Source organism: Tamandua tetradactyla, chromosome 7 (assembly GCF_023851605.1).
Source record: "Tamandua tetradactyla isolate mTamTet1 chromosome 7, mTamTet1.pri, whole genome shotgun sequence".
Classification (NCBI taxonomy): Eukaryota; Metazoa; Chordata; class Mammalia; order Pilosa; family Myrmecophagidae; genus Tamandua; species Tamandua tetradactyla.
In genome coordinates, this window is record NC_135333.1 from 69,269,291 (window position 1) to 69,292,068 (window position 22,778).

The following is a 22,778-nucleotide window of genomic DNA, read 5'->3' on the forward strand; positions in this document are numbered from 1 at the left end:
TTCCCGCCTTCTCCTGGAACGTTGCCCTCCCTGGGCGGCTTCGGTAACGCTAGAAAGCAAACAATCGCCATTTCGAAGCGCCCACTTCCAAAATGGAAGCCGGAAGGAAGTTTGCAGTTAGGGCGAGGTCCGATACCGCACGAGGTTCTGAGAAATAGATTTAGCGTAATTTCCGCCCGGTTACAAGATGGCTGCGCCCAGTGGTGGTTTCCAAGCTCGCCAGCGTCGCGGTGGGGAGCAAGAACAAGACTGGGATGCTGCGGCGCCCAAGAAGCCTCGCCTTGGGTTGGGAAGCAAGATCGGAGGCCGTAGGCTCATTGTGGTGCTGGAAGGAGCCAGTCTGGAGACAGTCAAGGTAGCTTGGGGCACGTCGATAGGATGGGATTCCCAGAGTTGAGGGTGAGGGGCTCAGCGTGCTTGGAGAGAGCAGAGTGGGGTGAAACATTTTTTGGGGGAAAGGGTGGTCTAGTTGCTGTCCTTTGTACTAACATAATGGGTTGGCAGTAGTCTTTTTTTTTTTTGCCCCCTAGAATTCCATTAAAGCTCACACCTCCTTACTTCCAGTTGTTTTACTGGGGTTCTGTGATATAAAGTCATTTAGGGGAGGGGAATTCCGTTGTTCCATATCCCAAGACAAATTGCTGGGCAGACGAAAAAGGTAGTTACTTTACTCTTGTGGAACTCTTGCATACTTTTATTTGTATGGACTTAATGTTTTAATTTGTTAAAAGTGCCTCTATATTAATATCTACGGCGAAACACTGCTTGGCCCAGATTATCTTTTAATACCGTTACAACAAAATTTCACGTATCATTTGTTTTTTTTCTTTGAATGGGAGAAAATATTGCATAAGGGTTTAATATCCAGAATATATAAATCATTTGTTTCTTTTTCCAAGTGTAGCAAGTCCAGCAATTTCCTCTCTTAAAAACTGTACATTTCTTATTCCCTTGACTCTTTTTTCTTGCAGACTTTGCAGTTGAACTTTTTCAGTGAATAGGTCCAGAAGAAATAGCACTGGTTTAGAAGTCAGAGATGGGTTTTAATCTTGTTTCTAACACTTTTTAAAGTGTTTGCTCTTAAGAAATTGTTTCTTCGTAAAATGGGGTTAATGCCTTATTTATGAGCTACAGCCACATGTGATGGAAGTGCTTTAAAAGTAGTATATTTTTAGTTATCTAAGGTGTGATATTTTCTATCCTTCCCTGGCAATTATGGCATTTTATTAAGCTTTCTATCTGGAAAACCTGCTGTTTAAATGATTAACTTATCAAGTCTCTCATTCTCTTTTGTAATTGATATTTCCAGCCTCAATATAAGCTCTTATATTCATCACTCACTCCATTGTTTGCTATCTTTTCGGCCTGTTAACTCTGAATGTTGATTTTGACACTTGTCATGTCAGTTATCCTTCATAATTGTGTAATTTACAATTGTGGAAAGCATGCCTTCTGTGGCAGCACACACAGGGCTTGAGAATGCCGCATTTCCACTAGACTAGACTGGGTTCAGATCAGTTCTCTACGGCTCACTAGTTGTGTGACCTTTGGCAAATCACTTAACTTCTTAGGGTTGCCGTGAGGATTAAAGAAGTTATTATGTGTAAAGCTTAAAATAATATCTGGCACTTGGTCATACTAAGAATTAAATATTTTTTATTCCAGGTTCCTTACTAAGAAGTTGACAGGTTATGGGCAAATTAAAATCCCTCGGTCATGTTCTGAAAGAATTTTGGTCAGGTTGTCATTAGTGCTGCTTCAAGAATTCATAGCTAGTTGAAATTTTTACAGGACTGTGCTGTTGCCTTTTTCCTTCCTCGTTCTTTCACCTCCTGCTTCTCCCAGCCTCATCTGGGTCTGCTCTTTCCATTTTTTCCTGTATACTTATACTCAGTCTCATTGGCCTTTTTTTGTAAATGAGTATGTTGGATGGTGGGGGTCACATTTCTTTCATGTGACTATCCCGTTATTGCAGCACTATTTGTTGAATTTTTAGGGGATGGGGGTGGGGAAGTGCATGGGCCAGGAATAGAATCCAGGTCTCCCACACGTGGCAGGTGAGAATTCTACCACTGAACTACCCTAGTACGTACTCATTGGTTTTTTAAAAGTTCTTTGGAAGCACTAAGTTCTCTTATAACCTAAGGCCATTGCACATGTTGTTCTTTAACTGGAAGCGCCCCTTACCCAGCTCTTTGCCTAATATCTACTTATTTGTTCATTCAATACTTAATTGAATATTTATTATGCTATCTATTCAATTAAGGTTAACTGCTACCTCAGAGAAGTGACTCCTCTCATCCCTGGTATAAATCAGTTCCTTCTGTTCTTATCCTTTAAGTTTTCTTTTCCTTTATAATGCTTATCACAATTTGAGTTAAATATTCATGTGATTGTTTACTTTTGCCTCTTCCATTTAAGCCTCTGTGAGGGCAGAGAATGAAATTAAAAAAAAAAATTCTTTCTTGTATCACCATTACCTCGTACAGTTATGGCACATAGTAGGTGCTCTTTAAGTTCTTGTTGAGTCAGTGATTGTACATAAAAATACTATTTCTTTAATAGGCAAATGTGGCTTTAAATTATATGATATAGCTTTTGCAAAGTGACTGTGTGATTGTGAAAACCTTGTGTCTGATGCTCCTTTTATCTACTATATGGACAGATAAGTAAAAAATGTGGATTAAAAATAAGTAATAGGGGGAACAAATGTTAAAATAAATTGGGTAGAGGGAAGTACTAGTGGTCAATGAGAGGGAGGGGTGAGGGGTAAGGTATTTCTTTATATATTTTTTTCTGGAGTGATATATTTTGAGAAATGATAAAAAAAAATTCATTTCCCATCCTTCTGCTTCTCAAATTCTGTGGTTCACAAAGCACTTTCATATGTAATCACATTTGATTAGTGCCCTTTAGCACAAAAGTTCCTACTTTTTCAGTCTTTTCTTTTATGCACGTTTTTCTTGACCCCATCCATACCTTTGCTTATATCAGTCTTAAAACTGGGAATAACCCCTCTTCTTTTATTTTAGAGATGTCATTAAATTGCCTCCTGTTCAGATTTGCAGCTCCTCACTTAGAACAAACAAGTGTTTGTTTTATATAAGCAAACGGAGGGTACTATTTACCCAGTATACTCATTATTGCCCCCTGTGATAAACCTAGGCATTTACCTTTGCTCACTAACCTAACTCCTACCCGGTTCCAGAATCCCTCATTGGCCTTGCCTAGTAATCACAGGTTTTTAAATACAATTTAGATCATGTGAAATCACCATTTATACCCATCTTCCCTTTTCCTCTAAAATAATTTACTCGGGCGTAAATGCGACCACACAGTGATCCCTGAATGACTTGCTGGGCCTTGCTCCCATGGTTTCTGATTTAGTAGGTCTGGTATGGCCCTGAGAATTTGCCTTTCAAACAAGTTCTCAGATGATGACTATGAAGCTGGTTCAGGGACCACTGGACAAAGTAATAGAAGTTAATGTTGCTCTCTCCTCATTTTCACTGTTCTTCAGGTAGGGAAGACATATGAGTTACTCAACTGTGACAAACATAAGTCTATGCTGTTGAAGAATGGACGGGACCCTGGGGAAGTAAGACCAGATATAGCCCACCAGGTAACTTCAGGAACAGCACTCATGACCCCTTGGACCTTTGTATGAGGTAAAGCAGCTGCATGTCGCTTCTCACTAGCTTTAACTCATCAGTCGTGGTTTTTGCCTCCCTCAGAGTTTGCTGATGCTGATGGACAGTCCCCTGAACCGAGCCGGCTTGCTACAGGTTTACATTCACACTCAGAAGAATGTGCTGATTGAAGTGAACCCCCAGACTCGAATTCCCAGAACCTTTGACCGCTTTTGTGGCCTCATGGGTGAGAATCCTTAGGACTTAAAATTTAGCAGTAGTGAAGAAGGGAGGAATAGGTAAAGGGAAAAATTAAATATGGAAGTGTTAAGCTGGGGGAAAGCAACATGCTTGTTATCAGTAGAAGGTCTCCTCTTACCTTTTCATGTGCATGCAGGTATTACTCTCCTGCATGGAGAGTGCAAAAGGGAAAGTCTGAACTCATTGGCTGTACTAGTCATCATATGTTTGACAACTGCTTGTTCTTAAAGTTTTGGAGTGCAGTCTGGATGCAGAGGACACACTAAGCCTACTTTCTCTGTGGATTTTTCTGTTAGATTACTGGACAGATGAAGTGGGGTCTGCACCTGTCTCTGAATTCTCTTTTTTTTTCCTTCCCCTTCAGTTCAGCTTTTACATAAACTCAGTGTTCGAGCAGCTGATGGCCCCCAGAAACTCTTGAAGGTGAGGTATTGAAACCTACAGGTTGCAAATAAGTTTTTGAGGATGTTTCTGGGATTCACTTTTCTTTTTCTTTAGGTAATTAAGAATCCAGTGTCAGATCACTTTCCAGTTGGATGTATGAAAATTGGCACTTCTTTTTCCATGCCTGATGTCAGTGATGTGCGAGAGTTGGTGCCAAGCAATGACCCTGTTGTTTTTGTAGTGGGGGCCTTTGCTCATGGCCAGGTAAGGTCTGGGCTCAGTCCTTAGATCCCAAGGGAACTAGTTCTACCCTGCCCCTCCTTTTAGTGGCAGTGCTTGTTTGTAGCTTGTTTGAAGCTTAGTATAGAATTCAGAGAGCAGTTAGCATTTTGACTATCCTTGTCCTTACATGTTGGGGAACCAAGGGTTGGAAAAGTGCTAGAGACAAAGGAGGGTTCCACATCCTGCCCCAGGGATATCCTTTGAGGACTTCTAGAACGTTGGTAACAGCCTTCTTCATCTTTTGTACAACTTGGGTTTTAAATAGCACTGCTGAAGTATCAGCCCAACCATATTTTTCTGGTTCTTAAGGAGAAGGGCTAAGCCTGTTACCTATTTCTGTTGAGTGCTAGTCGGTTGACAAAACTGTTCTTTTTTTAGGTCAATGTGGAGTATACAGAGAAGATGGTGTCCATCAGCAACTACCCCCTTTCTGCTGCCCTCACCTGTGCAAAACTTACCACAGCCTTTGAAGAAATATGGGGGGTCATTTGACAGTAGTAGAACCTTGTTCTGAATACAGAGACTATTGGCATTATGTCCCTTGACTCTTCAGAGCCTGTTCTGAACCAGCTTCTGGGAGATGACCATCCTGCATTGAGACTTGGGGAAGCCAAGGCTGTAAATTTGCTATTTGTTTATCTTATAAATATGATTCTTGCAAACCTGGCTGTTCTTTGGAGGTTCCTACGCTTAGCAGTGTCTAATGGTGCAAACTGTTAGTTCCTCTTAGACTTCAGGAAAATATGTGAGACTAGTGTTCACAATTTAGTCCAGGCTTTGAAGGCAGGCTTTTGCTCCAAATTTCTTAGATTACTGTGCTCTAAAGGAGAGAGCCCTGATTATTTCAGCAATGGGAAGTACAAAGAACTGTGTCTGAAAGAAAGCAGCCGGGAATACTAGCAGTGAAAAACTCAACAAACAGAAGTGATTTTATCTGTTACAGTTCCAAGGTAGAAAAAGTGGAGCAGGCGGGGCTTTGTACCCCTTCCTTCCCCCCCATGGGGGGGGGGTGGTGGTAGCGGCACATATACAATCATAGTAAATTGGCTGAAGAAAAACAACAGATTCCTGGCTAGAGGGGAGAAGATAAGGCATCGTGCATGGGGGGAACCCTGAGGGAGACGTGGGCCCCTCTGCTCCTCCCACAAAAGTTTCCCCTTTGGCCTCAAACAGATGTGGCTGGCAGCAGAGGCACAGCTAGGAGTGTCATGTCTTCCAAATCCCTGGCTTCTATAATCTCTGTGCTAGGCGATGGACTCCTGTGAAAAGGGAGACAAATAGTTTCTGCACCAGTCCTGCTCAAGGCCACCTGTAAGAGATTGGAAGGCTGGTCAGAGTTATACCTTCTAGTCCCTGGTCTGCAGCCCTTCCAGCTTCTCTTGTATGCCTCAGTAAGACTAGTCAGTATCCATAATGTGTTCCTTGGTAGCCAGGCTACCTTGAAATTCACCGCAGATTCTCAGTATTATATTTTTTCTGACCCGTTACTGTTTTAACTGGTAGTTTCTACTTAGCTGTAGGGAAATTTACTTACCAGGGAAACAGATTATTCCATTTTCTTTAACTTCTCTTTCCTTGGCACCATTACTTTGTGAATATAAGGCATTATGAATAGTAGGCTCAAGAAGAAGACATGACCGAGAAAATAGATGGATTTATACACCTGGGAAAAGATACAGGTCACTGAGTAGAGGGCATAGGACATCCCTTAATGCCAAAGTCTTGGTGATTCCTTCCCATCCTTGTGAGCTGGCCCTCACCTACCTTAAGCCATTTGTCCGAGGTGAAGAGACAAAAGGCTGTCATTGAGTAACCCATGAAGAGCCAATGGATGGTCTGTTGCACCAAGTAGAAGAAAGGTTGTAGGATAGTGATGGAGGCCAGGCTGCTCAGGGTTGGGCTCTCTCGAATTAGGCTGGCAGCCTGGGGAGGAAGGAGAGGGGCTGTTGGTGTCTTGGCCCTGCCCATACTGCCCTTTCACGCACCACCCTTGAGGCCTACCTGTCTTTCCACAATAACGATGAGGAACTCCATCTGGAAGCAGACCAGGTATCCTGAGTGCAGGCCATGCCAGAGGGCCAAGAAAAGTAATGAGAGACCCTGGGATAGTACTTTATTTCCCAGGAACTTGAGTCGTTTGAAGCAGTAGCTAGAGAAAAGGGTAGGGAAGAATGAGCCTCACACTAGTCCTTGCATGCTCACCATCCTGCCTCCAGGTCCTCAGTGTCCTGGGGAGTGGGATGGTAGCCAGCTCCTACCTGTGGTCACCAGGGAGTAAGACAGGTAGTGCTTTCTGATCAGCTTTTGAGATGAAAGGCATTTAAATGATGGCTTAAAGTTCAGAGGCAAAACATCCAAAGTTTACTGGGTGAGCTTAATGGTAGTGCCTACTAAGTGCCCGATGCCTAGACTGCAGTGGTGAACAGGAGAGACCAGTTCTCTACTTGTGCTGTCTACCTCTAGTGGTGGGGCTAGCAAGCAAAATACATACGCAGTGGAGAACATGAAACCAGTGGCAGACCTGGGGTTAAAATGCAGGACTCAAGGCACTATGTATCTTGCTTTTGGTTTTCAAATGTGATAGGAATGGTTTTTTTGGAGGGAGGTGGGAGAGAGGAGACAAAGTGAGTGGGTATGTATGTGTGATTTGAGGCTCTCCCCAAAGTGGGAAAAGATGGTTAGAGGTGACCTTCTATACTATACTATACCCCTGCCCTGAAGTCCAGGGAAGCAGCAGAAGGAATGAGTTAGGGTGCAGAGCTCCCCACCAGTTGCTTACCGGGCCACCCAGGCGTTGGTATTGATGTTGAAAGAGGCGATGGTGCCAGTGAAGCGGGGGGTTGTCTCAAAGAGCCATACCTTCATGTTAGCACAGGCATCCCACCTTGCCTTTCCCTCTTCATTATAGTCATTGAAACCCAGTCCTGTCAAAATGCATACTCCTTCCTGAGGGTAGGAACAACTCAGTTAGGGTTCTTGTTCTCCTTCCCACTGCCCCACAGCTTGTTTGAATATGACCATTTATTTTCTACTTACTGTAACCAGCCAACAGGTGACGTATTTGTAGAGCACAAACTTGCCCCAGATCAGCATGTACATGCAGCGGAACCAGAAAGGGCGGTTCTTGAGAGAAGAAAGAACACACGTGCAGTGGGGATATCACAAAGGCAAGGCAAGTTTCCCTTAATGTTCTTTTCAAATTTGTGGCTGACTACTTCAGACTTATCAAAATACTGTCGCCAGATGTTCACCTGAGAATTTGGCTTAACTGCTTTTGTCCCAAGCTAAGGAATCAGTAGGGGCACCCAGTGAACGTCCATTCACCTCCTTTTCCTTGAAGTCCCAGAGACAGCACAGTACTTAACTTTTCCCCTATTCTATGCCTTCCTTCCCAAAGCACTGAGCATTTGGAGCATTTGAGGGACTTCTTTTTTTTTTAAATTTATTTATTAATTAAAAAATTAAGAAACAAAATAAAATATCAACATACATAATCAGTAATTCACAATATCATCACTTAGTTGCATAGTCATCATATTTTAAAACATTTGCATTAATTCAGAAAAAGAAATAAAAAGACAATAGAAAAAAGAAATAAAACGAACACAGGAAAGAAAAAGAAACAAAAAAGATTATATCTACCATACCCTTACCCCTCCCTTTCATTGATCACTAGCATTTCAAACTAAATTTATTTTAACATTTGTTCCCCCTATTATTTATTTTTATTCCATATGTTCTACTCCTTTGTTGACAAGGTAGATAAAAGGAGCATCAGACACAAGGTTTTCACAATCACACAGTCACATTGTGACAGCTGTATCATTATTCAATCATCCTCAAGAAACATGGCTACTGGAACACAGCTCTACATTTTCAGGCAGTTCCCTCCAGCCTCTCCATTACACCCTGAATAACAAGATGATATCTACTTGATGCATAAGAATAACCTCCAGGATAACCTCTTGACTCTGTTTGGAATCTCTCAGCCATTGACACTTTATCTCATTTCACTCTTCCCCCTTTTGGTGGAGAAGGTTTTCTCAATCCCTTGATGCTGAGTCTCAGCTCAGTCCAAGATCTCTGTCCCATGTTGCCAGGAAGGTCCACACCCCTGGGAGTCATGTCCCACGCAGAGAGGGGGAGGGTGGTGAGACTGCTCGTCATGTTGGCTGGAGAGAGAGGCCACATCTGAGCAACAAAAGAGGCTCTCTTGGAGGTGACTCTTAGGCCTAAATTTTAAGTAGACTTGACCTATCCTTTGCAGGGTTACGTTTCATATGAACAAACCCCAAGACTGGGGGCTCAGCCTATAGCTTTGGTTGTCCACACTGCTTGTGAGAATATCAAGAATTCAACTTGGGGAAGTTGAATTTCTCCCCGTTCTCACCATTCCCCCAAGGGGGCTTTGCAGATACTTTTCCACTTACTGATCGAATCACTCTGGGATTCATCGGGGCATCGCTCTGGACAAACCAGCAAAATCTCATGTCCTACCTGAGATTCCAAGTACTTATGGCGTTCAATCAAACTATCTACATAAGTTATATTAGGAAATGCACTAGTCAAAATATAATTTTTGTAACAAACATTTTTTGCTTTAGTCTCACACATAAGGTGACATTTTAAAATATTAATTACCATCTATTTTCAGCACCCTGCTATAATGACATTCCTTTGTTCTTCCTCATGCAAAAACATTTTTAAAGTTGTACCTTGTACATTTCACTATTATTATACACTCTAGGCATTCCTAGATTATACCATCTTAATCTTTAATATCTATATTTCTTTCTGATTTCATTTATGTCCCCTGCCCTCCTCCCTCTATCATTCTCCAATTCAGCTTCATTCAGTGTTTTAATATAATTGTATTACAGTTAGGTAGTATTGTGCTGTCCATTTCTGAGTTTTTGTATCCAGTCCTGTTGCACAGTCTGTATCCCTTCAGCATTTGAGGGACTTCTACATATTGAATGTTCAATGTTAATTTAAGGAGAAAAACTTAGAGTGGATATGAACTGTTGTAAGCTTTTCAGCTTGGTAGGAACTAAAGGTAGTACTTCCCCCTCCCTTGATTTCCTATTTCCATAGAAGCCCCCCAGATAAATCAGTTGAGATAAGAAAACAGACAGAGAGGACCAGAAGCTGCTGTGCTCCAAGGAGTCACTTGAATGCAATAGAGCAAGCCAAGAACTGCTCCTGGGGAAGGCAGGGGATGCCAAAAATATACCTGGCACAGCCTTTTACCTGCAAAGGTCATTCACTCCTGGTTGGTGAACAAGCCCCAGCTTGGCTGGCACTGACATCTACTCTCACAGAACCAGAGCAAAACCAACATGTATTTATCCACGTCTTTGCTATCTCCAGGGACCCATGCCTCTCCGTTTTCTACCTCTGATGCAGCCATCTTGCTGCTGCTTTAGTAACTACTCACCTCATAGTCATCAGTGAGGAGATAGTCTTCTGAAATGTGGGGACTGAGCAGAGTATAGCCCACTAGGTAGACAAGGCCCAGACTTAGGCGCTTGAGAGCAGGCAAGATGCTGGAAAGGAACAACGGGATCACGAAGGGCACAGACTATTCCCTTCCCCCTCAAAGTTTATATTATGGGAAGGAGTGTTTAGGGTATGGTTATCCATCCGGAATGGGATGAGTAGCTCTGCTGGCCAAATTCTATACTCAGTCTCAGGGAAAGACATCTCTATGTGTTGGGATATGAGGAATGGTGAATGCAAAACCTGAGTCACAAGGAGGCTCCAGGCAGTAGGGGAGATGTGTGGATAAGTCTTGTGTTTACCCCACAGGGCTACAAGGTCTCATCAGGGTTCTCAGTCTACACTAGGACTGAAAGCCCAGTGTTGATTAGGCAGTACATAATAATAACCAATATTGAATCTGCTCCTTCTTACCTTGGTTGAATTGATGTAGGCTGGACAGGTTATCAGTGAAGGGGTTCTTCTAGCAACATTTTTTTTTTTTAAATTTTTGGCATGGGCAGGCACCAGGAATCGAACCTGGCTGGGTCTCTGGCATGGCAGGCGAGAATTCTGCCACTGAGCCACCATTGCACCGCCCTCTTCTAGTAACTTTAAAATTTTTTGATATATATTTAAAAATCTGATTAAAAAAAAATGACAAAATGGGCTTCAGAGGCAGGGACATGCTAGTTAAGGCAAAATCCTGCAGCATAAAAGTGAATTTTCACATTTGTACTAAAAATCAGAATGGGCAGCTGAAAGTGATCTATGCTGAGCTGGGAGCCTCTGGCAGCAGATAGCAGGGACGAGGGCCTCTATGAAAGGTCAGGGCCTGTATGCCAGGCTTATGCTGGAGAATGCAGTAGGGGCTTAGCCTTTAGGAATGTCACTTTCTAAGTGGCTTTGTACTGGGTGAGACCCTGCACAGAAGTCTTGACCAAGAGGGGCAATTACCTGTTTGGTATCTTCCCTGGTATATCAGTCAGCTGTCCCTGCACCAGCTTCATGTAGTGGTTCATTGAGAACTGGGGCCCTACCAAGAAGGCCCCATAGAAGTAGGAGAAACCAGCAACTTCCAGCAGGGAAGGGACACCCCGTATGGCATATTTCTGTTGCTCAGAGGACAAGGAATTCTATGCCGAGAAGAGAATGAATGGTTCAGGATAGCCTTGAATTTCCCACCAAGAGCCAGTTTGAGTGTTCCCCACCCTTGTGCCCCACTGAATGGGGTTCCTCAAATAGCCATCTCTTTGGGGGATGATATAGAAAAAAATAGTCGTTCTGCATGGAAATGAGTATGTGTGTGGGGTAGCTTAGCAACAGTTGGCTGTTGCTGCTTTCCCAAAAGCCCTGCTGGCATTGATCTTGGGACTTTGTGCAAGAGCTAGATCCTGGGAAAATTAGATTTGTTGATCCTTGCTTAGAGCTATCTGAAACAGGGAGATCACACAGGCTGGGGAATGAGGGAAAGATTCTGTTCCTGGTATCTGGGTCCAGTCTTTTGGTAACAACAGCTTTCTCCTTCCCTCTGGTTAAATCCTTAACCTCTCTGCAGAGGAATGGGTACTTACCTGATCTTTCCCTCCATCAAAGTAGTCAACAGCCAAACCTGAGCAGAGAGAAGGGACGGGTAAAACAGAGGGAAAGAACACCCTGAGGAGGCAGCCTGTGGACTGAGCGTAACCAGGAGGTCAAGGGAGCCCCGAGTCAGTTTTGGTCTGAGTGGGAAGAAGCCTGGGTGTCAAAGGGGAGGGCAGCAGCCTACCACTTACCAATCAGCTTCAAAGTCAGCACACAATGTGGCATTGTCCACTTGATATCATAGTTGCCAGTGGCTGTGTAATAATAACCAGCAAGAAGGTAGGTCTAGGAGAAGGGACAGCATTGATTTTATCCTCATTACTTTTTCTTTATTTTCTCCCTGCTCTGTTATCCAGTGCATTCTTTTTTCCCATTTTTCCTGGGCCCATCGTTAAAAGATGTAAGAAATTCCCTCAAATGGAGTAACTGGACCTATAAAGAGCAAGAGCCTTGTTCAAGTTTTCTCAGCAAAATGAGAGCTAAATCGAGAACAGAATTTCCATGTTTTGTTCTGTGGCTCATTCTGAATTGGTTTACTGCCTTGCCTTTAAGTGACTCCCCTCACAGAGAGTTGGGCTATTCTAGTCAGCAAATGAAACAGTTGGGGCCTGTGATAAGCAACCTACCCAAAGTAATACTACTGATAAGTGGGCAAGAGGATTATACATTGTGTCTCCAGAGCTTGAGTTCACTGCTTTTCTGCACCTCAGCTCCCCACCTGCCCCACCCTGAAACAGCTGTCAGCTGTGACCTGAGCTCCCAAGGGAGAGACATTTACCATCTGGAAGCAGAAGGTGGTGAGGACAGCAGTGATGGTGCGGCCCATTAGTCGAAGGATGAGGAATTGGAGCAGAATACATAGCAGAGAATGGTAGAGCTGGTTTCCTGAATGCAGAGGAGAAAGCAAATTTCAGTCTTGTTTCTTTGCAATCCCACTATTCCTGAGACTTCTAACCACAAAGAATATATAAAGAAATAACATTGGTATTGGGATCTTTTTTCCAAATAATTTTGGAGGAAGGGTTGGAAATTAATTGTATAAATATAAAGGATTATCAGTGTGATACTCTATTTCTGAATGTTTGAGCTGAGGACTGACTGAGTGGGAACTGCTTGGATCTGTCATTCGGTTATATAACCACAGCAGAGTGAAACTGTGATTGGGTCTGGTAAGGGTAACCACTCTCAAAATGTTTTTATTTGGGAGAGAAATACACATAAAAGGAAAAAAAGGAAAAGTCAAGCTGTTCTTGCCATACAACCCCCCTCTTTGTAAATACAGCATTATAAATTCTTTATCCATCACTCTCTCAAAGAAATTTTGTTCAGGTCTGTCCTTCCCAGGTTCTATCTAATCCCAGCATTACTCCTATTTTGGTTCACTCACCGAAGTTAAAATAAGCAATGGAGAGGCCTGTAAAGGTATGGAAGAGATGGATGAGGTAGCTGTCCTTGTAGAAAAGGTAACGTCGGTAAAACAAAGCAAAGGGGTAACCTGGAGGGAGAGAAAAATGAGAAAAGCGTTACTTATACCTGGTGCCTTCCCAGTTTTGGTTTAGAAGCTTATCTGGCATGAAACTCAGTCCAGGGAGGAAAATATATACATTATACGGTTATCAACAGAGAAGATGATAATAGTATCCTCCCAAATCAAAAGGTTTATTTTGTAAACACAATTTAGAAATGAAGATATTAGTTTTATATGGAGGCAATACAAAACCAGGCCCTAAGACTAGGTTTCATTTATAGCTTATTAAATTTTGCTAGGAATTTTCTCTTAATCAAGTTTTTCTTAAATGATACACGGTATTGAGGGCGCAGAATTATGCCCTAGGAACACTAGTTTGCATCTATGTGATCTGTAATAATTTCAACACCTGACCTGTTAGCAAAGTATGTCAGTCAGATTATTAAGGGAATCGATTTAAACATAGCACCAGGCTGTCTACTGGGATTGCTTACTGTATGTATAATAGTTACAGGATGTGTATAGATATTCCTCACATACTGAGGAACTTTAAGAACAAAAAATCTAAATTTGTAAAATTGTAACCAAGTTACAAATTTATTTAGGTATACTGGGAAAATGTCTTCTAAAGCCAGGATTCAGAGTATGAATGAGCTATAGGGGATTTCCTAATGGGCCATGAACTAATTATGTACAGCCAGGGGTTGCCTCAATTAAAAAGTGTCAATTTAACACCTGGTAGTCCTAAACTAAAATTAGCTTGTCCATGGTTTTACTGCAAACTAACACTCGGCATTCTATCGAGAAGTCTGGCTGGTGTGCTTGGCAGCATTCCTGCTGCTAGTGCACATGTGGAGAACTAGAATCCCTGCTTTTGAAAGTACATTACCTATCTTATTGCTGCATAATTCATGTGCTCAAGTTGGTCATGGTTTTCAGTTGTTCCGATTCTTGCTTTTAAATTATAAACTGCGGTGAATTATCATTATCATGGGCACTGTACTTTGTTGTGAGTTGTTTGGTTAACTTTGCAATGTTTAGAATAGTATCAGACAAAGGAAATACTCAAGTATTTGTTAATTGAATACATAAATGGATAAACATGTTAAATATTTATTGCCGAAACCATTTTGGCTGTATCCTTCTAGGCTTTTCCCCTACATATCTTTTTTTTTTAAACTTATGATCTCAGCCTTTATACTCATGTGCCCTAGTTTTTTTTTTTCACACAACTGTATATCAACCATTCGATTTTCTTGGTGACAGGATTTGCCAATGTTCTTTGAATGCTGTTCCCATAACAGGTTAGGGTCTTTATCAGATTTATAACTTCACCCAAGTAGTTAATTCTTTAGTAGATCATTTTGTTCATTTGTTCCTTTGACAAATTCTATTTGTCTGTTATATGCTAGGTATTCTGTATATGGGGCATATGATGAGGGTGTGGTGGTGATAGGTAGTGGTTTATTTTCTGGCTGGCTGAGATGAAGTGATATAGAATTACTCGGTCAAGGGAGAGAAAAACATTTATGACTTTTCTGAGTAATTTGGATTAGCAAAGAAATAGGAGTAAGTCTCATACATATCATCACATGGGCAGAAATTACAATATTACATGGTAGATCCTAATTACTAGAGTACTCAATATAAGTTCTGTATAACTAAGAGCATTTTAGGAACAGAAATCCTTAACCAACTGGAATCACTAAAAATTTAACCATTTGGAACGCTCAAAATTTAAAACTATGACACGTTTTTCTGCCCCCTTTAAACTGAATATAATTGAACATTTTCTTGTTTATCTGGGTCCAGATGTTTTAAAGTCATGATGACTTGAGGACCTACTGAGGTGTGTAAAACTGTTAACTCTGACCCTAAGAGGCCTTGGGCTGTTCTGAATTATGAGTTCTTATATCCATTTCTTAGAGCTTCTCTGCCTCTTTCCTCGATTTAGGGATCAATAATTAATTGCTGAGCTTTTAGGGTACCTGCCAAGTACAGTTCCTTTCACTACTTCTAATTTACTGCAGGCCTTAGAAACCATAATTATGTTTTAAAGATATAGAAAAAGATATAAACCCAGACTTAATGGATAGGCCAAGGAATATCTGTTGTGGTCACTCAAAGACCCTTTTTGCTATCTCCTGTTTTCAGGTGTATTTTGGGGAGTGGAGGTAGTTGAATTCCATATTGGTGAGATACTATTGCATTGAAGCATGTTAAGAAGATGGAGCAACTGGAAGTAAAATAAGAATGAAATAGGCCAGTTTACCAAGAACATACGACCATAACAGAGGACAGCAAAACCTGGAATGAAGCTGTTAAGGGGAAGATGGAACTGTGCTGGGGTGAGTTGCTGTGACAACCCAGAATTGATTTGGAGTATGTAAACACAAACCTTGCTTTTGGCTGCTGCTCAACTGAGTAGGCTTGAGCTGGCCTGCCCAGTCACTCTTTCAAGCATGTGATTTTTTGGGGGGAGGGCTTTGTCCTGCAAGCTGTTTCTGAGTCTTAATGTTTTTTGTGGGAACCAGTGGTTAATAGAGTAGTGGTTACAGTTGGAATCACCAAAGAATCTATAAAATAAATGAAAGCACCTCCTTTCTCATTCATTCAACTCATTGCTTTCTAATTCAGTAGATCTGAAGGGGAAGGACTCTGTATCTTAGAAAAGTGTCACAAATGATTCTGATGGTTAGGTTGGGTTAAGAAGCAGTGTTGTACTAAAATCCCAATGTGAGACAGTAGTATTTCCTAGACCTTGAGAATAAAATTCTCAGCTTGATGACTGTGGGTTGCTCTCCTTCCTTTAATAGCATCAAGAATGTAGGGATTAGTTCTATGAACTTGGTTCAGAGGCTTATAAGAACTTGTTTGGCAGTACTGTAACTGTTTCTTCATCATTTTGATTGTTTAAAGAAGGGCTTTCTAGAAACTTCTTAGATGAAGAATGAGGATCTACAGTAGTACACTCTCAACCTGAAGATCCCCTACTAGAGTGGGAGTTCTGCAAGAGCAGAAACTAGGACGTCCAAAATGCTGGGATCATTACAGCAGAATGCTGAAAGACATTTCATTTGTTCTTTTTTCAGGGGTTTTGGTCAAGCATGTGGCATGTTTAACAGTTGCATTCTCTAGTCATCACAAGATATTTACTCAGTTCTAAGTGCCATTCGTATTGGGGACTAGAAGCAATCACCATCTAGATTGCTAGATCCTGTGCAATAATTCTGAAATTACCTATAATCCTAAAGGTTCTGAGGTTTCATATGAGGAAACAGAAATGGGCTGTTTTCATTAAAGTCTGGTAAATTCTTTTGCCTTTCATCCTGTGTAGCTATTTGTGGGCTCTGTAGGAATACGATATGGCCCCATTTGATCAGTCAGGTTCGTATGACCCTGGTGAAAAGAAAATAGAGCTTGTTTTGGCAAGTGTGAGGGAGAAGATGGAATTAGACAGAAGTGCGATATGCTGGCTTAGCCAGATGTTAACACCAGTTCTACAGAAAAGAAGAATACTATCTTAACAAATACTATCATATAAACAAGGGGGTAATATAACATCCATAGCTAGCAGCAGTTTTCAAACATTTTGGTCTCAGGACCACTTTATGGTCTTGAAAATTATTGAGGACCTCAAATGACTTTGTTAGTGTGGGTTCTGTCTATCAATATCTACTATATTAGATAATACAATTAAATAGCATTTTAAATGAAAATAACTATATTTTTAAAAATGAATATATACAACCATTTAAGAAAAGCGGTATTGTTTTACATTTATACATATTTCTGGTCTTTGGCTTAATAGACGATAACTGGATTCTCATCTGTTCCTGCATTTGTTATGCTGTTTTGGTTGAAGTAATAAAAGTCTGGCTTCACACAGATATATAGTTGGAAAGAGTATTCTAAAGCCTTTTCAGATAATTTTGGATCTTCTTTGATACTATAACAAAACTTAACAAATGTTAAATTTCTTAAAGGTTGCAGTGGTAAATGAAACAATATAAAAAAACTTCATACTCTGTTATATTAAAATCCTTTGATGTCGCTTGTGTTTTGGAAAAAATACACTGATTATTTAGAAAATATTGGTTTACTGAGTTAAGCATATTTTCCATATATTGGCATATTGTACTATAACACAGTATCAGAAAGTCACATTTCTTTTTTTTTATTAATTAAAAAAAATTAACTAACACAACATTTAGAAATCATTCCATTCTACATATGCAATCAGTAATTCTTAATATCATCACATAGATGTATGATCATCATTTCTTAGTACATTTGCATCGATTTAGAGAAAAAAATAGCAAGACAACAGAAAAAGAAATAAAATGATAATGTAGAGAAAAAAATAAAAATAAAAAATAAAAATATATATATAAAAAAACAAAACAAACAAACAAACAAAAAAACTATAGCTCAGATGTAGCTTCATTCAGTGTTTTAACATAATTACATTACAATTAGGTAGTATTGTGCTGTCCATTTTTGAGTTTTTGTATCTAGACCTGTTGCACAGTCTGTATCCCTTCAGCTCAATTACCCATTATCTTACCTTGTTTCTAAGTCCTGTTGGTCTCTGTTACCAATGACATATTCCAAGTTTATTCTCAAATGTTGGTTCACATTAGTGGGACCATACAGTATTTGTCCTTTAGTTTTTGGCTAGACTCACTCAGCATAATGTTCTCTAGGTCCATCCATGTTATTACATGCTTCCTAAGTTTATTCTGTCTTAAAGCTGCATAATATTCCATCGTATGTATATACCACAGTTTGTTTAGCCACTCGTCTGTTGATGGACATTTTGGCTGTTTCCATCTCTTTGCAATTGTAAATAACGCTGCTATAAACATTGGTGTGCAAATGTCCGTTTGTGTCTTTGCCCTTAAGTCCTTTGAGTAGATACCTAGCAATGGTATTGCTGGGTCGTATGGCAATTCTATATTCAGTTTTTTGAGGAACGGCCAAACTGCCTTCCACAGTGGTTGCACCATTTGACATTCTCACCAACAGCGGATAAGTGTGCCTCTTTCTCTGCATCCTCTCCAGCACTTGTCATTTTCTGTTTTGTTGATAATGGCCATTCTGGTGGGTGTGAGATGATATCTCATTGTGGTTTTGATTTGCATTTCTCTAATGGCCAGGGACATTGAGCATCTCTTCATGTGCCTTTTGGCCATTTGTATTTCCTCTTCTGAAAGGTGTCTATTCAAGTCTTTTTCCCATTTTGTAATTGGGTTGGCTGTCTTTTTGTTGTTGAGTTGAACAATCTCTTTATAAATTCTGGATACTAGACCTTTATCTGATATGTCATTTCCAAATATTGTTTCCCATTGTGTAGGCTGTCTTTCTACTTTCTTGATGAAGTTCTTTGATGCACAAAAGTGTTTAATTTTGAGGAGTTCCCATTTATTTATTTCCTTCTTCAGTGCTCTTGCTTTAAGTTTAAGGTCCATAAAACTGCCTCCAATTGTAAGATTCATAAGATATCTCCCTACATTTTCCTCTAACTGTTTTATGGTCTTAGACCGAATGTTTAGATCTTTGATCCATTTTGAGTTAACTTTTGTGTAGGGTGTGAGATATGGGTCTTCTTTCATTTTTTTGCATATGGATATCCAGTTCTCTAGGCACCATTTATTGAAGAGACTGTTCTGTCCCAGGTGAATTGGCTTGACTGCCTTATCAAAGATCAAAGGTCCATAGATGAGAGGGTCTATATCTGAGCACTCTATTCAATTCCATTGGTCGATATATCTATCTTTATGCCAATACCATGCTGTTTTGACCACTGTGGCTTCATAATATGCCTTAAAGTCTGGCAGCATGAGATCTCCAGCTTCGTTTTTTTTCCTCAAGATACTTTTAGCAATTCGGGGCATCCTGCCCTTCCAGATAAATTTGCTTATTGGTTTTTCTATTTCTGAAAAATAAGTTGTTGGGATTTTGATTGGTATTGCATTGAATCTGTAAATCAATTTAGGTAGGATTGACATCTTAACTATATTTAGTCTTCCAATCCGTGAACACGGTATGCCCTTCCATCTATTTAGGTCTTCTGTGATTTCTTTTAGCAGTTTTTTGTAGTTTTCTTTATATAGGTTTTTTGTCTCTTTAGTTAAATTTATTCCTAAGTATTTTATTCTTTTAGTTGCAATTGTAAATGGAATTCGTTTCTTGATTTCCCCCTCAGCTTGTTCATTGCTAGTGTATAGAAACACTACAGATTTTTGAATGTTGATCTTGTAACCTGCTACTTTGCTGTACTCATTTATTAGCTCTAGTAGTTTTGTTGTGGATTTTTCTGGGTTTTCGACATCTAGTATCATATCGTCTGCAAACAGTGATAGTTTTACCTCTTCCTTTCCAATTTTGATGCCTTGTATTTCTTTTTCTTGTCTAATTGCTCTGGCTAGAACCTCCAACACGATGTTGAATAATAGTGGTGATAGTGGACATCCTTGTCTTGTTCCTGATCTTAGGGGGAAAGTTTTCAATTTTTCCCCATTGAGGATGATATTAGCTGTGGGTTTTTCATATATTCCCTCTATCATTTTAAGGAAGTTCCCTTGTATTCCTATCCTTTGAAGTGTTTTCAACAGGAAAGGATGTTGAATCTTGTCAAATGCCTTCTCTGCATCAATTGAGATGATCATGTGATTTTTCTGCTTTAATTTGTTGATATGGTGTATTACATTAATTGATTTTCTTATGTTGAACCATCCTTGCATACGTGGGATGAATCCTACTTGGTCATGATGTATAATTCTTTTAATGTGTTGCTGGATTCGATTTGCTAGAATTTTGTTGAGGATTTTTGCATCTGTATTCATTAGAGAGAATGGTCTGTAGTTTTCTTTTTTTGTAGTATCTATGCCTGGTTTTGGTATGAGGGTAATGTTGGCTTCATAGAAGAAAGTCACATTTCTTAATATCACCATGGTTGTCAGCAGAACATTGTAAGGCTAAACATTGTAAGGCTGTGAAGCTCATGGTAGCAGATACGAGTTTTAAAAAATTTTTATTTTCACTTGAAAGCTTGAATTTTATGATTGGTTACAAATACTGTAGTTGTTTTCCTTGAAGTGACAGGCTCACTTTGTATATTTTCAGAAACTAACAGCTAAATGCCCAAGTCTAAAAAAATCATAGGAGAGAGGCGGGGTCAAGATGGCGGCTTAGTAAGGTACGTGCGTCTTAGTTCCTCCTCCAGAGCAACTACTAGGTGAACAGAAACAGTGCAGAACAGCTCCTGGGGCCACGGCAGGGAATGGACACACAGCGTACCCCAGTCTGGACTGGCTAATCTGACTGCGAGACTCGGCTGCGGTGAGATCCCCGAGCAGTGCGCGATTTCCCGAGCAGCGGCAGCTGTGGCGGCCGGAGCTCCTCCCTCCCTCCTTCCTGGGCCGGCTGAGAGTCTCGGAGAGGCAAGTTTCCCAAGCCACAGCAGACGGCGCCCCTCTTTTGCGGGCGGCTTCCTGGACCGGCTACGAGTCTCGGATCAGAGGGCTATCCAAGCCGCGGTGGCCCTCCCCCACGGGCGGCTTCCTGGTCCAGTGGGGAATTCCCCAGGTCACGGCGGCCGGTGACTGACGCCCCTCCCCCGCGGGCGACTTCCTGGTCCGGTGGCGAATTCCCCGGGCCCGCTGCGGCCGGCGACTGACACCCCTCCAGGGAGAGGAGGGAATTTCCGACAGTGGCAGGGACTGGGTCCAACCAAACACCAATAGGGGAATTAATAAAGGAGCCACAGGGTCCCCTCAAGCCGCGGTGGCTGACGCCCCCACCACGTGCGGCCCCCCGAACCAACTGAGAGAATTGGATCGGAAATCCCCAGGCCGCGGGGATCCCTTCCAAACACGTGAGACAAACGTGTGCCATGAGCGCCACCTACTGGGCAGGATAAGAAAAACAGAAACCAGAGATTTCACAGAAAAATCTTACAACCTTGTTGGGTCCGACACCCAGGGAAATCTGACTAAATGCCCAGACGCCAGCAGCAGAAGATAATGGTCCACGCTCAGAAGATTGTGAATATGGCCCAGTCAAAGGAACAAACCAATAGTTCAAATGAGATACAAGAGCTGAGACAACTAATGCTGAATATACGAACAGAAATGGAAAACCTCTTCAAAAATGAAATCGATAAATTGAGGGAGGACATGAAGAAGACATGGGCTGAACATAAAGAAGAAATAGAAAAGCTGAAAAAACAAATCACAGAACTTATGGAAGTGAAGGATAAAGTAGAAAAGATGGAAAAAACAATGGATACCTACAATGATAGATTTAAAGAGACAGAAGATAAAATTAGTGATTTGGAGGATGGAACATCTGAATTCCAAAAAGAAACAGAAACTATCGGGAAAAGAATGGAAAAATTTGAACAGGGTATCAGGGAACTCAAGGACAATATGAACCGCACAAATATACGTGTTGTGGGTGTCCCAGAAGGAGAAGAGAAGGGAAAAGGAGGAGAAAAACTAATGGAAGAAATTATCACTGAAAATATCCCATGTCTTATGAAAAGACTTAAAATTACAGATCCAAGAAGTGCAGCGCACCCCAGAGAGATTAGACCCAAATAAGCGTTCTCCAAGACACTTACTAGTTAGAATGTCAGAGGTCAAAGAGAAAGAGAGGATCTTGAAAGCAGCAAGAGAAAAACAATCCATCACATACAAGGGAAACCCAATAAGACTGAAGGGATTTCTCAGCAAAAAACATGGAAGCTAGAAGACAGTGGGATGATATATTTAAATTACTAAAAGAGAAAAACTGCCAACCAAGACTCCTATATCCAGCAAAATTGTCCTTCAAAAATGAGGGAGAAATTAAAACATTCTCAGACAAAAAGTCACTGAGAGAATTTGTGACCAAGAGACCAGCTCTGCAAGAAATACTAAAGGGAGCACTCGAGTTAGATACAAAAAGACAGAAGAGAGAGGTATGGAGAAGAGCGTAGAAAGAAGGAAAATCAGATATGATAAATATAATACAAAAGGCAAAATGTTAGAGGAAAATATTATCCAAACAGTAATAACACTAAATGTTAATGGACTGAATTCCCCAATCAAAAGACATAGATTGGCTGAATGGATTAAAAAACAGGATCCTTCTATATGCTGTCTACAGGAAACACATCTTAGACCCAAAGATAAACATAGGTTGAAAGGGAAAGGTTGGGAAAAGATATTTCATGCAAATAACAACCAGAAAAGAGCAGGAGTGGCTATACTAATATCCAACAAATTAGACTTCAAATGTAAAACAGTTAAAAGAGACAAAGAACGACACTATATACTAAAAAAAGGAACAATTAAACAAGAAGACATAACAATCATAAATATTTACGCACCAAACCAGAATGCCCCAAAATATGTGAGGAATACACTGCAAACACTGAAAAGGGAAATAGACTCATATACCATAATAGTTGGAGACTTCAATTCACCACTCTCATCAATGGACAGAACATCTAGACAGAGGATCAATAAAGAAATAGAGAACCTGAATATTACTATAAATGAGCTAGACTTAACAGACATTTATAGGACATTACATCCCACAACTGCAGGATACACCTTTTTCTCAAGCGCTCATGGATCATTCTCAAAGATAGACCATATGCTGGGTCACAAAGCAAGTCTTGACAAATTTAAAAAGATTGAAAT

General features: G+C 40.7%; 2 protein-coding genes across 3 annotated transcripts in view; one reads left to right on the forward strand and one right to left on the reverse strand.

Annotated features, from left to right (window-relative positions):
- Positions 1–3: 3 nt before the first annotated feature.
- On the forward strand, positions 4–7,969 carry EMG1 (EMG1 N1-specific pseudouridine methyltransferase). The gene is made up of 7 exons (XM_077169917.1): positions 4–355; positions 3,521–3,622; positions 3,735–3,876; positions 4,255–4,313; positions 4,389–4,538; positions 4,935–5,174; positions 7,602–7,969. The coding sequence occupies exons 1-6, from the start codon at positions 188–190 to the stop codon at positions 5,046–5,048; spliced, it is 735 nt and encodes a 244-aa protein (XP_077026032.1). The 5' UTR covers positions 4–187; the 3' UTR covers positions 5,049–5,174; positions 7,602–7,969.
- Positions 5,460–22,778, reverse strand: part of LPCAT3 (lysophosphatidylcholine acyltransferase 3) — a 58,497-nt gene continuing 41,178 nt past the window's right edge. Inside the window, exons 2-13 of one of the 2 annotated variants that reach the window (XM_077169915.1) lie at positions 13,006–13,113; positions 12,397–12,503; positions 11,810–11,903; positions 11,609–11,646; positions 10,992–11,170; positions 9,994–10,102; positions 7,593–7,679; positions 7,336–7,502; positions 6,558–6,705; positions 6,321–6,479; positions 6,091–6,219; positions 5,460–5,815 (exon numbers count right to left, since the gene is read on the reverse strand). In XM_077169915.1, the coding sequence (XP_077026030.1) occupies positions 6,103–6,219; positions 6,321–6,479; positions 6,558–6,705; positions 7,336–7,502; positions 7,593–7,679; positions 9,994–10,102; positions 10,992–11,170; positions 11,609–11,646; positions 11,810–11,903; positions 12,397–12,503; positions 13,006–13,113 (1,313 nt within the window). In that variant the 3' untranslated portion in view covers positions 5,460–5,815; positions 6,091–6,102. Of the gene's footprint in view, positions 5,866–6,090; positions 6,220–6,320; positions 6,480–6,557; positions 6,706–7,335; positions 7,503–7,592; positions 7,680–9,993; positions 10,103–10,991; positions 11,171–11,608; positions 11,647–11,809; positions 11,904–12,396; positions 12,504–13,005; positions 13,114–22,778 lie in introns of both variants that reach the window. The other variant, XM_077169914.1, reaches the window with a different exon arrangement.

Coding starts and splice junctions, on each gene's coding strand:
- EMG1 (XM_077169917.1), top strand. CDS start 188: ATGGCTGCGCCCAGTGGTGGTTTCCAAGCTCGCCAGCGTCGCGGTGGG. Junction 3,623..3,734: donor GACCAGATATAGCCCACCAG/GTAACTTCAGGA, acceptor TGCCTCCCTCAG/AGTTTGCTGATGCTGATGGA. Junction 4,314..4,388: donor GCCCCCAGAAACTCTTGAAG/GTGAGGTATTGA, acceptor CTTTTTCTTTAG/GTAATTAAGAATCCAGTGTC.